This window comes from Lissotriton vulgaris, chromosome 7 (assembly GCF_964263255.1).
Source record: "Lissotriton vulgaris chromosome 7, aLisVul1.2, whole genome shotgun sequence".
Lineage (NCBI taxonomy): Eukaryota > Metazoa > Chordata > Amphibia > Caudata > Salamandridae > Lissotriton > Lissotriton vulgaris.
This window is the reverse complement of record NC_141695.1, coordinates 607,993,893-608,010,223: the sequence shown is the minus strand read 5'-3', so window position 1 is coordinate 608,010,223 and position 16,331 is coordinate 607,993,893. Positions and strand designations below refer to the sequence as shown.

Genomic DNA, 16,331 nt, shown 5'->3' with positions numbered 1-16,331 from the left:
GATCCACCGGAAGATCTTACGTAGCATGCGCTGAATATTGAACCACGACGAGGAGACGGCGTTGACTTGTCTGGTCATGGAGAGGGAGGAGTCCAGGATGAAGCCCAGGTTGCGTGCGTGGTCTGTTGGTTTGGGTGCGCTGCCTAGGGCAGGGGGCCACCAGGAGTCGTCCCAGGCGGAGGGTGAGGATCCCAGGATGAGGACTTCCGTCTTGTCCGAGTTCAGTTTCAGGCGGCTGTTCTTCATCCATTCGGCTACCTCTTTCATCCCTTCGTGAAGGTTGGCTCTGGCGGTGGCGGGGTCATTGGTACGGGAGAGGATTAGCTGGGTGTCGTCGGCGTAGGAGATGATGTTGAGGTTGTGCTGGCGTGTGATGTCTGCGAGGGGGCTCATGTAGATGTTGAAGAGGGTTGGACTGAGCGAGGAGCCTTGAGGGACGCCGCAGATGACTTCGGTGGCTTCAGATCTGAACGGGGGGAGGCGGACTCTCTGTGTTCTTCTGGCGAGGAAGGAGATGATCCACTCCAGTGCCTTCTCCTGGACTCCGACGTTGCTGAGGCGTTGTACTAGGGTACGATGGCAAACAGTGTCGAAGGCCGCGGAGAGGTCGAGGAGGATGAGGGCCGCTGTTTCTCCGTTGTCGAGCAGCGCTCTGATGTCATCGGTGACTGCGATCAGGGCGGTCTCGGTGCTGTGGTTGGCCCGGAAGCCAGACTGCGAGGGGTCGAGGGATCCGTTCGTCTCGAGGAAGGCAGCCAGCTGCTTGTTGACGGTCTTCTCGATGACTTTTGCAGGAAACGGGAGCAGCGAGATGGGGCGGTAGTTCTTGAGGTCGGTGGGGTCAGCCGATGGCTTCTTGAGTAGAGCGCTGAGTTTGGTGTGCTTCCAGCTCTCCGGGAAGGTAGCGGTGTCGAAGGAGGTGTTGATGATGTCCCGCAGGTGGGGTGCGATGATAGCGTCGGCCTTGTTGAAGACGTGGTGAGGGCAGGGGTCGGTCGGAGATCCGGAGTGGATGGAGTTCATCGTGCGGACGGTGTCTTCGGTGCTGATCGGAGTCCAGGCGCGGAGGGTGGTGGTGGGGGGCGGTGGTTCGGTCGTGGTGCTCGTCGGTTGAGTGCTGAAGCTGTTGTGTATGTCCGCGATCTTGTTGTGGAAGTAGGAGGCGAGGGAGTTGCAGAGGTCTTGCGAAGGGGTGATATCGTTGTTTCCGGCGTTGGGGTTGGAGAGCTCTTTGACGATGTTGAAGAGTTCTTTGCTGTTGTGTGCGTTGTTGTCCAGTCGTTCCTTGAATGCAGTTTTCTTGGTGGCGCGGATGAGTTGGTGGTGTTTCCGGGTGGCGAGCTTGAGGGCAGTCATGTTGTCCGGTGTTGGGTCTCTGCGCCAGGTTCTCTCGAGGGCTTGGAAGTTCTTCTTGGAGCTATTGAGTTCGTCGGTGAACCATGGGGCTTTCTTGCTGCCGGGTCTGCTGGGCGGGGTCCTCAGGGGGGCGAGCTCGTCCGCGCAGTCGTTGATCCACTTCGTGAGGTTGGAGGCCGCCTGGCTAGGGTTCGTTGTGCTGGTGGGAGGGTTCGTGCTCAGGGAGGACGCGAGCTGGTCGGCTGTGATCTTGTTCCAGTTCCTGCGTGCAGCCTGGTGGTGGATCGTGGTCCTTGCGAAGCTGAAGTGGACGCAGCTGTGGTCCGTCCAGTGGAGTCCGGTGGCGTGGCTGAAGGCGATGTTCTTGCTGGATGAGAAGACGGGGTCGAGTGTGTGTCCGGCGTAGTGGGTGGGGGTGGTCACCAGTTGGTTGGCGAGGTTGTCCAGCAGGGTGGTGGTGTTGCGGTCGTTGTTGTTCTCCAGGTGGAAGTTGAGGTCCCCTAGGAGGATGTAGTCAGCGGAGCAGAGGGCGTGCGGGCTGATGAAGTCGGCGATGTCTTCGCTGAATTGTGTGCGTTGTCCAGGGGGTCTGTAGATGAGGGTGCCTCTGAGGGTGGTCTTGGGGTTGATGTGGACTTGGAAGTGCAGGTGCTCGGCGGTAGCGAGGGTGTCATCGGTGTTGGTCGTGATGCGGATGGTGTTCCTGTGGACGATGGCAATGCCTCCTCCGGTGTGGTTGATGCGGTCCCTTCGGATGATCTTGTAGCCGTCTGGGATGGCGATGGCGATGTCAGGCGCGGAGGAGGCGTTCATCCAGGTTTCCGTGAAGAAGGCGACGTCTGGGGCTGTGGTGTCGAGCAGGTTTCAGATCTTGATGGCGTGCCTGTGGACGGAGCGGGTGTTGAGCAGGATGCATCTCAGGTGGCTGCTGCTGTTGCTCGTCGAGGTCTTGGGCACTGCTGGAGTGGTGCAGGTCCGGATGCAGGTGAACTTGCAGGTGTTGCAGCAGAAGGGTCCGTGGGTGCGTCTCGGGGTGGCTCGGTAGCAGCCCGGGACTCGGCCGGCATTGAGTGCGTTGAGGGTGGCGGCGTTGTACGTCCTGCGGGTGGGCAGGGGTCTGCGGGGGCCAGGGGTTCTGGCACTGGGCGCGGTCCAGGCGCGGACGGGCTTACCTTTGGCGCGCCTTCGGCGCACAATCGGCGCTCCCGCTGCGCGTTCGCACGGTCGCCATATATGGCGAAGTGCGAGGGAGGGCAGAGCAGCTGGGAGGCGGGGAGGGCACAGAAAGAAAGGGGCGTGGCTAACCAACGGAGGCGGGAAGCAGGGAGCGGGGCGGGAAGAAACCGGGGGAGCGAGTACAGGGGGACAGGCGATGACAAATACAATCCAAACAAAAACAATAGACAATCTCAGTGGCGGGAGGCACACGCAGCAGCTGGTGGCCGTGCGGCGCGGGGGTGTCCTAAGCTAGGTCACTAGGTAAATTCATAGTTGTTTTGCTCGCCATGCCATTCCAGTTTGGACCCAGCCATATGCAAATCAGTCTTGAACCCTGCTCCCCATGGAAACAGTCCAGCCGAACTGCCTGAGTGAGCTCCTCTGGCCGTGTCACGATCCTGAAGCATCCTAGTGCTTAGAGCCGCTTTGGGACCACCACCGTTACTTGCCTGAAAATTACTATTACACAAGTGTACGCTGTAAAATTGCTTGATGGGGGCTGCCGCAGACTGGAATTCTCTGTTGGGCCCGTGCCGCATTGTGCGGCTTCTGGCGTTGTGATAATATGCTGGTGTCATTCAGTCAGCCTTGGGAGTGCCTGGAAACCTAATGGACTGTTTGCTTCCCAGTGCGGTAGGGGTGCACATCACCACATGCGGGGAGAACCAACCCGACAGGAGCCATCGGTATTGTTGACATGGGCAGTTGGCATGGTCACCATCAGTGCGGCCTTGTCACACCTCACGTGGCTGGTCGTAAGGCTGCTTCTAAGTGTGGCCATTGTAGGGCCAGAAGAGGCCCCGTACTTGGCCTGCAAGTCCTGTTTTGTCAAGTCCCATACTCGCTGACAGCAGAAGCCGAAAACTACCTGGGGGACGAGGCTGTGCCACATTGTTATCCGAGTCCCCTGACACTGCTCCTTTGCCTCACCAGAGAGGCCCGCGCTGCAACTATGAGGCCTCTGCAAGCGATTCTTGAGACAGGCCTGAGCATATGAGAGCATTGCCGGTGCCACTGTCTTGGGTGAAAATCCTGTGGGACTGCTCTGGGCCTCCCAGGGGAATGTGAGGACTCCATATTCAATGATAAGAGTAGCTGGGAGGAGGAGAGGGAGCCCATAGCCTACCCTGAATGGAGGCCTTGCTGGATGGAGAAGCTGGAGATGTGGATGTGTCGTTGGTAGGTGCCTGGCCCCTGTATGCTGCCCCCATAGAGTGAGACCTACCACAGATTGTATTCGTTCTCTGCCACTGCCGGATCCAGTGTGTTCCTATACATGACTCCATCAACCTGCTACTGGGGAGCAGATTGTGTAATTCCTGATTCTTTGCTTGAGGTGTGTCTACACAAGTGTCTGATGCACAAAGAGTTATTCTGTGGTCGCCATGCCTGCTATGGTGAATTTCTTCATTTCACCCTTGGAGTCCTGTGCAGGCGGAGTGGGGAGTTAAATGAGGGAACCCCAGCGAACGTAGAAGGCCCACAGGTTGCTTAGCGGGTGCCTGCGCTCTCCAGCTGGTAGCCCTACCAGCTGCAGGTATCCTAGGCATGCCGGTCCCTGGGCGCTGACAATTCTCATTGGTTGTGCACTACTGGTCCCAGTTTCAGAGAACGTGGTGGTGCTGCTGGCACCCTCAATTGCTCTGCTACCTACTTCACTGCCACGTCCTGAAATCTCAGTGAAAATACACTTCAAAACATCACCACGCCATAAGCAAAACGGACAGTTCACAACCAAAATTTAACTTTGATCAGCAAAAGACTCCCAAGGCTAGAGACAATGGTGCTACTGCCTCCGAAGCCAGCTGGGACGATGGTGACCCTGAGGAGGTAAGCGAACTATGACAGATCCTAACAGCTATGCAGCACAGTCTTACAAAGATAGATGGTAAGATCAACGCACTATGTTATAGGATGGATCGTATGTCAGAGCGGTTGGATAAATAAGCTGCCTGGGGTGGCACCCCGTCCCATCATAGCAAGGCTTTTGAAATAGAGGGACCTGGATGGGGCGCTCTGCCTGGCTGGAGAACTCATGGTGCTTAGCCACGAGGGCACAGAACTATTGCTCTATTCTGATTTCATGCAGCATGTCCAGGAGGCTCAGAGGAAGTTCATCACGGCCAAGTGTAAACTGCAGGAACTGCAGAGGGTCTACCGCATGTTCTATCCCGCACTTCTATGGGTCATGGTCGAAAGGAAGACAACAGTCTTTGGGGATCCGAAACAAGTGCTCCAGTTTCTCCAGCGCCGAGTGTTTACAGGGACGTGCTGTAGCTCCCTTCCATTGGAATGATTTCAATGAAACAGTTTCCCAAGACTTGGACAGACAGGACTAATGCATCATTGATAATTTGCTGTGGTTCTTATGCTCTGCCCTGTACCTATGTGTTGGGCGATACCCTGCTGGGTGGGTGGTTTGGGAAGGTGTGCAGCTCCCTCCCTTCTGGTTGCCAAGTTTCCTGTGATGGCAGGGTTGCAGCCCCTGTGGCCCGGCGGCAGACTGCTGGTGGAGCTGTGTACAAACAAGAGTAAGATTATTCCATTATTCTCCTCTGGATGTCACAAATATGTATGTGTGGGTACCCAGCGTAACACAACAGCTGGCCTATAACTATGTGTGCATGGGTAACACGGGTGACTGGGGTGGTTTTCATATATGACAGTTATTTATTTGCTGTAGCACACACTAGGTTTGTTTACATGGCCCCCTGCAACCTTCTGTGGCCTGAAGTGGCTGGCTAGGTAACATCAGCCCCATGTGTGCACCACTTGATTTTGTTTGGGATCGTAAAATATAGGTTTTGGGGTGGCGTGGGGGGATCATGTCACGGTGTATGTTGTTGGGGTTCACAGTGTGGGTGGGGGGTGTTTTTGGTAATCCTTTCATACACACTGGCATTGGACACAGGTGAATAGAGTGTCATCTGTGAGATTGAGATGGCATGTAGTGATGCAGAGTGATGGAGGATGAAACGAGTGGTGTAGTGATGGAAGTTGGATGCCTTCTACTGCTAAAATTCCTAACCTGGAGTGTCACAGGATTGAATGACTGCCGGAAGATACGTAAGATAGTTGATTACTTACAGCGACACAAAATTGATATAGCTATATTGCAGAAAATGCACCTAGCAGCTGGAAGTGGTGTGTTGATGCACCATTGACACAGCATTGTAACCTGGGCCACTGTTGCATGGCTGGCTTCACTTCACATGCTAGAGGCGTACTGATTAAGGCTCGGCGAGGCTCAAGTGTTACGCTGCAAGAGGTGTGTGTTGGCCTGGGTGGCAGGTATGTCATGGTGCGCTGTTTTAAGGAGGATGTGGCAGCGCTGCTGGTGGGGGTATTTGAGCTTAACTATGATGAACTACAGTTTTATCACACATTATAAGCTTATCTGGCTCAATGGAGTGACCAACCCCAGATTTGTGACGAAGGCTACAGGTGTGTACCCTACCCAGATCGGCATCTCTCCAAGGGTCTGCCACAGCTGCCTTTGTCCATTGCTTTGGCCCTCAATACAATAGTGGCAAAGGGTGGCTTGGTTGATGTCTGTGATCATAAGTTCCCTATAGGAGCAGGGTACGCTCATTATTCCATGGTTAACAATATACACATGCGCATTGATTATTAGCTACTATTGCGGAGCCTGGTGTTGCGCATACAAAGGTGTGAGCCCCCTCCCCGAACTTATTCGGACCACTCACCTGTATTGCTGGAGTTAGAACGGCACAGCTCATGACCCTTTGCGTTTGAGGGGTAGTTCCCACCATACCCACTCTGAGATGCTGTGTTTAAGGAAGAGCTTTCACTAACTGCAAAGGTTTTCTTTCGCAACAATATCGGCTCAGTGGAGAAATTTGCGAAGGTATGGGAGGCCTTCAAGGTCTATGTTCGGGGGTCATGATAACCAAACATGCTGGTGTCCTTCGGTCGCTACACAGTAGGCTAGCGCCACTGGAGGTGAAGACTGCTGATCTTGAGCAAAGGCATCGGGAGACAGTGTAGCAGCACATGTTACCTGACATTCAAATCAGACTACAGGAATATCATGAAGTTGCACAGAGTAAGGTCATACATTTTAGGAAAGTATGCTACTGTTCGGGCATATGGAGACGATGAGTGCCCTGGGACGATGCTGTGGCTCTCATATGCCCTAAGCGAGAGGATGCCACAATCCTAGAGGTGCAAGATGCGAACTGCAGAGCAGGTTTCACTGTGGTTTCTCTGCTACTGCCTGGAATAATACGCGTTGCGTCTCCCTTATGACGATCAGACAACAACGGACTATCTTAAGCATATCAACATGAAGTGGCTCACTCCGCAACGTACGGAACACATTATGGCCCCATTGCACCACTCTGAGATATTCGCAGCGCCAAGGGACATGCCTAGGTGTAAAGCGCCAGCCATTGATAGGCTAATGGTAGCCTTCTACAAGGCTTCCCAGGATATCTTGGTCTCGCACCTGGGCACTCTCTTTGAAGAGATGGTGAAGGGTGGATGTATGCGGACTTCAATGCTCAAGGCTCTCTTGGTCACCCTGCTGAAGCCGGGTAAACCAGCTAACATCTGTGCGTCCTACTGTGGTACGGTTTCCACATTCTCAATAGGAACTGTATGTTTGTTTGGACAACATACATTTTGGGATGGTGCTAGACTAATTCCATGCACCCCATCAAGATATGTTGGCCGATAGTCCTGCTAGCTCACAGTGCCCCCGTAAGTACCCCAAAACCTAGTCAGGTGACTAATGGTTTGGGCAGACTCAAAACATGAGTTCTCTGACTCCCCAAGAATCGTGGTAACAGATCTCACACCTTTTCTCTTAGTCACTCGTGCATACTCAGGTAGATACACAAGTGCTCCTCTGATTTGAACATGGAAATGCGTGTATATTTTTAATAACAGTATCCATGCTTCCGTGTCGAGGCATCAGCCAGGCTGGCAGTGTTTATTCTCTTGTGATAGCCATATCGCCTTATGGACGAATAACAAACAATAACATTGCACAATGTGTGTACAGGCCATGGGTTTCCTGGTTACTTACCTTGGGTGGTTCATTGGGTCCCCAGCACTTCTACATCTTCTGGGTATAGTCTTGACGTTAGTTGTGGTTCGCATACCATTATTTTATGGTTTAGTCTCCCCTGGTGACCACTGTGTATGGGTGCTACTTACCTGTTTCTATTGAAAAGTATTGTGTATATCTCCTACTAGGAAATTTCTGTATGTGTTAGTGAGTGTCTTACAATAAATACATATTTTCATAAATACACTGTGTGGTTCTTTTTCACTTAATCTATACCAATAAGATTATGTTCTGGTAAAACAAGCTGCTTTACACTCCTTCTCGACTAAGCCTGAAGGCTGCTCTTCACAGCGACCACTTAGAGAGCGTTCTAAGGTTGTTTAAGACCACTAAAATCATCATAAGGATTGTCTGGATTAGTACAGGGTGCCCACTTACATAAGTGTGCACCCTATACAGAGCCAGCTTCTCACACTCCCTTCTTCCCTTCCCTGTTTCTTGATGTGTAAATTACTTAGTTGCAACTGATGGCATACCTTGGCTGTACTGTACCCCTTCACTCCATTGTTTTGGTAATCCGAATGGCCAATATAATTTCGTCTTTCTATTCGATACTGCCATACCTGTTTGCATATATGCTGTTTCTTCTTTTGGGAAAATTAATAACTGCAAAACAAAACATTTCAAGTACCTTAATAGAGTGAATTTTACGCTGGCTCGCCTATTCCGGTATGGATTACGCAACACAGCAAGCTGCCTCAGATGTGGTGTGGAGGAGCCGAGGAGGCAGAGTTTGCCCATGTGGCTTGGTTCTGCCAAGGGGTGCAGTATTTTTGGCAGACAGTCCTGGCGGAACTTGGAGAAATTACTGTTGCGCACATGGCAGGGACTCCCTTACAGGCACTGTTGCACAATAACAATATTCCGTCACACTTTAGGCAATTGGTGACCATGGGGTTCCTGCTTGGTAGGCGCAGAATAAGCCCACTCCTGACTACCAAAGACTGTCATGTAGACATGGCATACTGCAATACCCAGTCAGATCTGTACTGTGAGTTACAGCCGTTATGTAGCCTCCCAGGAGATGTATGGGGACCATATCAGACCTACCTGGCTCAATCAAATGAGGAGGGAGAGACCGGAGAAGAGGAGGGTGGAGTAACGGTGCTGTAGATACCATGAGGGCACTGCATAATGTTGGATTTGTTTGAAGCGTGCTGAGTACTCTGGTGCTTGATGTCCTCAATATCTGGCGTGAATAGAAGTTGCTGGCGGTTATACCGGTGTGTATGCACTACTTGGGTAGGGGAGAGATATTTCTAAATTGTGCACCTACATCATGCCTGCAATGATTGTAATGTCTGGTTATTAATTCGTATCACTACAACCCTAATCATCCCACTTGTAAGTCAATTCGTTGTACTGCACACCTGGAGTTGGTCTGTGCCATGACAAATAACTCGGTAGTGTAGTTTTTTTTGTATGGTTGCTTAAACTCAAAAATAAAGTTAAAAATAAAGACCTCCGGGGAGTTACCCAGTGTTGGTTGTAGGTAGTAAAAAAGTAGAAGTGGACAGGGGAAATTCTCACTGTGCTCTCCCATCTTTCTCCTGATTTACAGCTATGCTGATGTGCTGTCCGTGGAACTGAGGACCCCCAACACACTAGAGTTCTCCCTGAGGAATGAACAGCTAGTACTAATGTCATCCAAAGCATGTCAGCTCAAATCACTAGTGGATCTCTTTCTGCACGAGCTGAAAAAGGTGAGCTGCGCTGCCAGTGTGGTTGCTGTGCAATGATTATTTGCAGCCACCCTAGGAATTTGCACATCAGATGTAAACTGACCTCAACAAAGCTAAATATTCTGAAATCCTCTTGTACTTTGGCGCATCTTCATGTAATCTCGCTTTCAACTCCTCAATTACTAATTCTGCAATTACAAAAATGTGTTCTATCTTTTGTAAACTTAGAGCCCCATAAAAAAAAGAAGTGTACAGTTTTCCAGTCTTCTTCCTGTATGTACAACTACGCTGGAAACTTCTTGACCCAACTGAGTAAAGTACTCCTTTTTATCGATGAAGCACCCACCTGCGAATTTAGAGATATTCTCCTGCCCAGCGGGAATCTCTTGCATTGGCAGGAAATGCTGGTGCAACGGTTCCTGTCAATGAATTGAAAATGTGATAGACCACTCCATCAAAATGGCGGAACCCTAAAGCAAACCTTTTCATAGACAATATTCCAAAGCTGGATTTTCTTTTTTAAAATAAAAAAGCAACCCGCCCCCCCCCCCCCCCCTCACCCGGGTGATTTCTCCTGTGTAGTGGGGGTCATTTCCGAGTTTTCAATGTCCCTTACCCCAGGTTTTATCTGGCGGTGACAGACAGTGAAAACTGGCCATTTGCATGCCCACTCTAAATCGGGCGGGCGGTCACATGACTAAACCTCCGACGACGGATTGGGTAACTTCGCTGCATAGTCTAAAATACCTAGCGCACTGGTCGTTTAAATATTTAAGGCGTTTTGAAAAAACGTTTGGCAATCCTTTCATGTTCCTATATGCAACTTGCTGTGTCTGCATTTATAGGCTGTAGCGTTTGCCTCCCGACTTGCCCGTGTTCACATATGATTGAATAATCCTGGCAACATTAGAACCGAAAATGAGCTTTACAGTCAATATGAAAAGTTGTGGAGCACAGCTTTCAGGTAGGAAACTGGATTACTTAACTTGTTTGTAAAACAACTATCAGTAAACAAAGAGCAACAAAGCTATACATATGTATATATCTCTGTTCTTTGGATTCTCTACCAGCAACCCCTTACTCCCGCTGCCGGTGCCATTAAACATATTAAACATCGGCGCACCAAATACCAGGACTGGTTGTCTTAAACCAGCTCATGCCTCTTTAATCCACTACCAGACACTCCCTGTCCCTTTATGTCACTCTTGCAGGGTGCTGTTTTCTCCCTATTGTGACGGTTCTTCCGTCTTTTTCTGACTCTGCCAGATTTATGTGTTTAATTTCCCTCTCTTATTCTTGGCAAACAATAAATGCTGGTCCCCAAAAGTAAGTGGCGGTGACCCCAAAGGCAGCCACTAGATCAATTTAAGCACTGCGCACCAAGGGAGTAACTAGAAAATTAAAAAAGCCCATGCTCTGAACTAAAGCTCTGATGGTACCAAGCAAACGAAGCAAGTGAGCCGAACCCTCCATGGAATAACTTCCTTGTCTCTTGCATCCATAGATCTATCCATTCATTCATTCACCCCTCCATCCACCTGCTGATTTCCACTATTTCACTGTTACTCTATCATCCATCATTCAATCTTCCCCATTCCATCCATCAAATCTGCCATCCATCCGTCCGGTCTGCCTTCCATCCACTGTGCCACCCCTAGATATGTCCATTCTGCCACCTATCCATTGTGCCATCCATCCACTTTCCTATACATCCATCCATGCACTCTGCAATCCATCCATTCATCTATTTTCTACCCATCCACCCGTTCACTCTTCCATTTATCCACTCTGCCATCCAACCTCTATGCTGTCAGCATTGATCAATCCATGAACTCAGCCATCCACTTTGCCATCCATTCACTTATCTTTCCATGCATGCCTCAGTCCATCCCTTTACTCTGCCATCCTTTCATCTGGCCATCCACCTATTTATCCAATCATCCTTTCACACTCTAATTCATCCACATACTCCTTCTTTCACCCCCTCACTCATTCATCCATACTTGCTTCTTTTCACCCTTCCTTCCAATATTCCTTCTTTGTTCCCTGTTCAATGTACCAAGTGTTGTGGTTCCTCCCTCCTTCTGCTCTTCTGTTATTCCAACGTTAATGATAAGCTGCAGACAGAAGAGGCTCATAACCCCCCACCCCCACTGTAGCTTCTTAAGCTGGGGGTTCACAATGCCCCCTGCTGCCCGCAAAAGTCCTCTCAGGTATTATGGTGTCCATGTCCTGTGTTACAGGCTGGCTCGGTCTGCGCTCGATGGAATTGTACTCGAGCGTCATTGCAAATGCACTGGCAGGCTAGACGCCTCTAAAGGTCAATAGGAAAACATTCATTTTAAAAGCTTATATGTCAGCAGTGGTTCTGTTGTTTACCATACCTTTGTCAGGTTAGGCTCCGCAGGATCCAGTCGCAGCAGAAAAGGGTCCACCTCCTGATAAAACCAACACCCCAATATGTATACACAGGGTGTCCGAGTGATCAGGCGAGGGAAAGGAGAGGGAAGGGTCAGCGGGGGGAATAGAACCTGTAACAACAAAAACACTGCTATAAACAGGGTCAAATATATCTACTCTCAATAATGTCTCACTAGAGTAAACGTATACCTGTTAGCATTTTAAAGCAGATTCAACAATCCTTTAAGAAACCTTCAAGCGTCTGTTCAAGTAACATCAGACCTGAAATAAAGAGCTAACAGACGTTAGCACTGGTAAAATCAAGCAGACTTTCAATCAAACACTAGGCAACACACATGTATTTATTTATTTATTTAATTTGTAAAGCGCACTGCAACCTAACAGGCATCCTGGCGCTTAGCAAACTCCGAGTGAAGCAGAAAAAAATGTGCCAACAGCAGATGGCAACTAAGCTTTGGGGAACAACCAGGTTTTTAATCTCCGTCTAAAAGGAAGGAGGTCAGTGACTTGTCTGAGCTCCAATGAGAGTTCATTCCAAAGTTTGGCAGCTGCCACCCTGAAGGAGCTACCGCCAGACCTGACTCTCCTGAACCTCGGTATCTTGATCAGGTTCGCTGATGATGACCGGAGACTTCTCGTAGGCACATACCACTCAAACTTTGTCTGCCAAATCGCAGGCCCCCGCCCATGAAGGGCGGGAGCCAGTGCAGCTCTGCCAAGGCCGAGGAGGAGGAAGACCTTCTGGGCCACCCCAAGGCTAACTTGGCCACCGCTGACTGAATCCTCTGCAGTCTATCCAGTAGAAACTTAGGAGAGTCGAGCAAAAGAGAGTTACAATAATCAAGTCTACAAAGGATAGTGCCACCTGCCACTAATGCACACACCTGAGGGGGCAGCAGAGGAAAACTTTTCCGCAATGATCAAATGATAGCGCAGCAGCAAGACACCGTTTTCGTAACCTGAGCCTCCATAGTGAGTTTATTATCAAACATCACGCCCAGGTTGCGGGCCGTTTTAACTGGCAGAACAGCGGTCCAAGTATCTGTGGGCCAGAAATTACTAGGCAAGGCAGGAGGAACCCTGGCCACTGAGCAGTATATCACCTCAGTCTTGCCAGCATTAAATTGCAGCAAATTTTCCTTCAACCAACACTACGTATCGCGCAAGCAGTTATGAAACACTTCCACTGAAGTCGACTGATCTCCCTCAAAGGAGAGAATCAGCTGCGTGTCATCGGCATAGTTTACAATATTAATATTGTGTTCTTTGATGACCGCAATCAAGGGTTTCATATAGATATTGAATAAAATAGGGCTGATAGCCGAGCCCAGTGGCACGCCATGCGAAATATCGGTGAAGGCAGTTTGAAAAGGAGAGAGGGACACTGCTTGCTGTCTACCCAGTAAAAAAGACTGGAACCACCGAAGGGCACAACCCGTCACGCCCACCTCTCTCAATCTTCTCAGCAGAATCCCATGGTTAACCGTATCGAAGGCAGCAGACAGGCCAAGCAGAATAAGCACAGCTGCCTGCCCCCTGTCTGCCCGCATCCAAAGTTCATCCATAAAGGTCACCAAGGCCGTCTCGGTACCATGGGATGGCCGAAAGCCAAACTGAACCTCCTCCAGCAAATTGTGCTGTTCCAAATACTTAGAAAGAGTGCTACCAACCACTTGTTCCACAATCTTTGACGGAAAAGGCAGCAAAGAAATAGGCCTATAATTCATAGGGCACTTTGGATCAAGAGAGGGCTTCTTTAGCAGAGGTGTCACCAACGCTTGTTTCCATTGAGGCGGAACCACCCCGTAAGTAAGAGACTGGTTACAAACAAAACGGAGTGTATGAAACAGCTCTCTCTCAAACACTTTCCAGATTTTATAAGGCAAAGGATCAAGGGGAGAGCCGGAGAGAATACCACTTGCCACCCTGCCAAAGTCGTCCACTGCCAAGGGTGTGAACTCAGATAGATGGTTAACGGTCACACGCTCATAAATAGCGACAGAGGCCTCTAAGCCACTCTCGACAATAACGGCAGTATCCACAGTCTCTGTAACTTCAGCCACATGTTGCTGATGATCCCCCCCCCCAAGTCAACAATAATAGTTCAAATTTTATCGAGAAAGAATATACCAAGAGGTCTCAACCCAAACGCATGAAAGAGATACATTGGATACTGAAGTGTAGTCTCCACTATAACAGTTATCTTATAGACATCTTGTAATCCAATATCAGCATGTGAATAGACGGTATCCCAAAGAATGCAAGAATCCTGTTCATCCAGCACATATGCGGTAATACGCTGTTACTACACCGCCGTATTCCATAAGTGCGTAATGTATAATCCTCTGATTAACAACAGGTCAAAAGGGTTTCCCCTGCATGGAAATACGTGGTGATTCACCCCTGCATTCCACTGCATAAAAAATCAAAATCCGTGGTCCTACCAAAACAAGGAAGCAACACTCACGGCAATACGCGGTTATCCTCACCACCGTATCCTGCTATGATGCGAAACAATCCAAATCCCAACTGCAACAAATAATGAAAAAGCCTACTCTGGCTCTCTCCCTAATCCAGGGCGTACTCAAGCTTCCTCCGAATAGGACTGCCTTCTGTGAGCCTACAAGAATCCATACGGCAGTTCAACTTTGAAGCCTTCCTCCAGCCTTCTCTCTCTCAGCCGAGAAAGAGCAACATCCACACAAAATTACGCGCATCTGCCGGAGTGCCTGCCGTGATTATATCCCCTCCCATTGGGGAGCTTTATGGCAATTGTAGTCCTGAGGATGATGTGGCAGGCGCGGATACTTTTGGTTCCTGACAGTATGTCCCGTTCACCTAGCGCCTCCTAGGCCTAGGCATCAACGGAAACCTCCTATGGAACAAGCAAACAGCCGCCGGAGCATGCACATTCTGCCATGGTTCCCAGGAGTCGTCCTCTGCTGCATACCCTTTCCAAGACACCAGATACCAAAGCAAGCCTCTCCTCAATTTGGAATCTTGAATGCTCTTGACCTCCTACTCCAGCCCACCATTGCACAACACAGGTGGTGGGGCACGCCGGCTCGCCCCCAAAGCAGGCTTCAAGAGACTGCAGTGGAACACAGGGTGGATCCGAAGAGTACCAGGTAGTCTCAACTTGTAGGCTACTGGAGTGATCTGCCTAATGATGGTGTAGGGGCCAATGAACCTAGGATGAAAGATACTACACAACTTAAAACGTATGTTTTTTTGTGGCTAGCCACACCTTGTCTCCTATCTGATACTGAGGTCCATCAATTCTGTGACGGTCTTCCCACTTCTTATAGGTCTGTTTAGCCTGTAACAGAAGGTCTCTAACCTTACGGTGTACTGCATGTAGCTTCCGTACCTGAGACAACACAGTGGGTTGGTTAGCAGCTTCCTCAGGAATACTGACAGGTAATATTCGGGCATCATATCCAAAATTAGCACAAAAAGGCGATATACCGACAGAACTATGTCAGGCATTGTTGTAAGCTAATTCCGCCATCCATAGCAGCTCCGTCCATGATTCGTGGGCCTCCTTTGCATAACATCTGAGGTACTTCTTTATGGTCTGATTTAATCGCTCTGTCTGGCCAGCGGTCCGCGGGTGGAAACTTGTAGATAGAGTAGAGTCAATGTGCAGAGACTTGCACCACATTCTCTAAAATCTAGCAATGAACTGAGGCTTTCGATCGGACACAATTACCTCAGGTACTCCATTTTTTTTGTTGTAAATATTTTTTATTGCTGATTTGTATAGTACACAATCTCTCTGTTCGCCAGTCCTGCTTCCGACAGTAGCAATGCACAGGTCTTTAAACAAAACATTACACAGCCAGTAAACCCACATCCCGGAGGTCGGGTGGCGTTAACCGGAAAAGTGCTAGAAGCATAAAAACAAAAGACAATTGCAACTGTTCAGCAGGGAGTTCTTGCATCTGCTTTTCTTTTCCCCCCTTCCACCCATTCCACAACGCATAACCTGTTATAGCCCCAAGAGGCAATAGCTAATTGTCCGTACAATCTTAACTCGGTAGCCCTTATTTAGCCTCTCTTCCTCCCCTCTATGAATCTCATTATGTGCTAGTCTCGGTGTGCCTTACCCAAGTGGCTAACAGGATATCCCTTGTCCCTCCCCCCTCCCCGGGTCCTCATCCTCTAATTGCAGGTGGTATCATCTCAGACAATGTGAGTGAGCAGGAGTCGCTAGAAAGTATGTCAAATGATGCAATGTCACTGGCGTGTTACGGGGAAACCCCGCCTCCAGAGTGCTGCTCTGCCTGGTCATCCTGATACCATAGTCTCGCAACGCTTGTTCCAGGGCGTCCCATGCTTGAGCTGATTCTAATGCCTTTTCGTTATGTTGTCGCTGCGCGGTTTGGAATCTGATCGAACTCTCTCCATTAGCCCATTTGAGAAACTCGTTCCTCCATCTCATGCTATTCGGACCTATCGCCGCCTTCCAGTGTCGTGTAACTTCTCGCTTGGCTAATACGAGCCCCATGTCCATAAATTTACTGCTAATCTTATTTTTGGGGGAGTGGGGGAACCAGTGT

General features: G+C 49.7%; 1 protein-coding gene across 2 annotated transcripts in view; it reads left to right on the top strand.

The window, feature by feature from the left end:
- MYO15B (myosin XVB) overlaps positions 1-16,331 on the top strand; it is a 961,787-nt gene that overhangs the window by 588,189 nt on the left and 357,267 nt on the right. For both annotated transcript variants that reach the window (XM_086930750.1, XM_086930751.1), the window contains one exon: positions 9,228-9,369. In XM_086930750.1, coding sequence (XP_086786876.1) covers positions 9,228-9,369 — 142 coding nt within the window. The remainder of the gene's footprint in view (positions 1-9,227; positions 9,370-16,331) is intronic.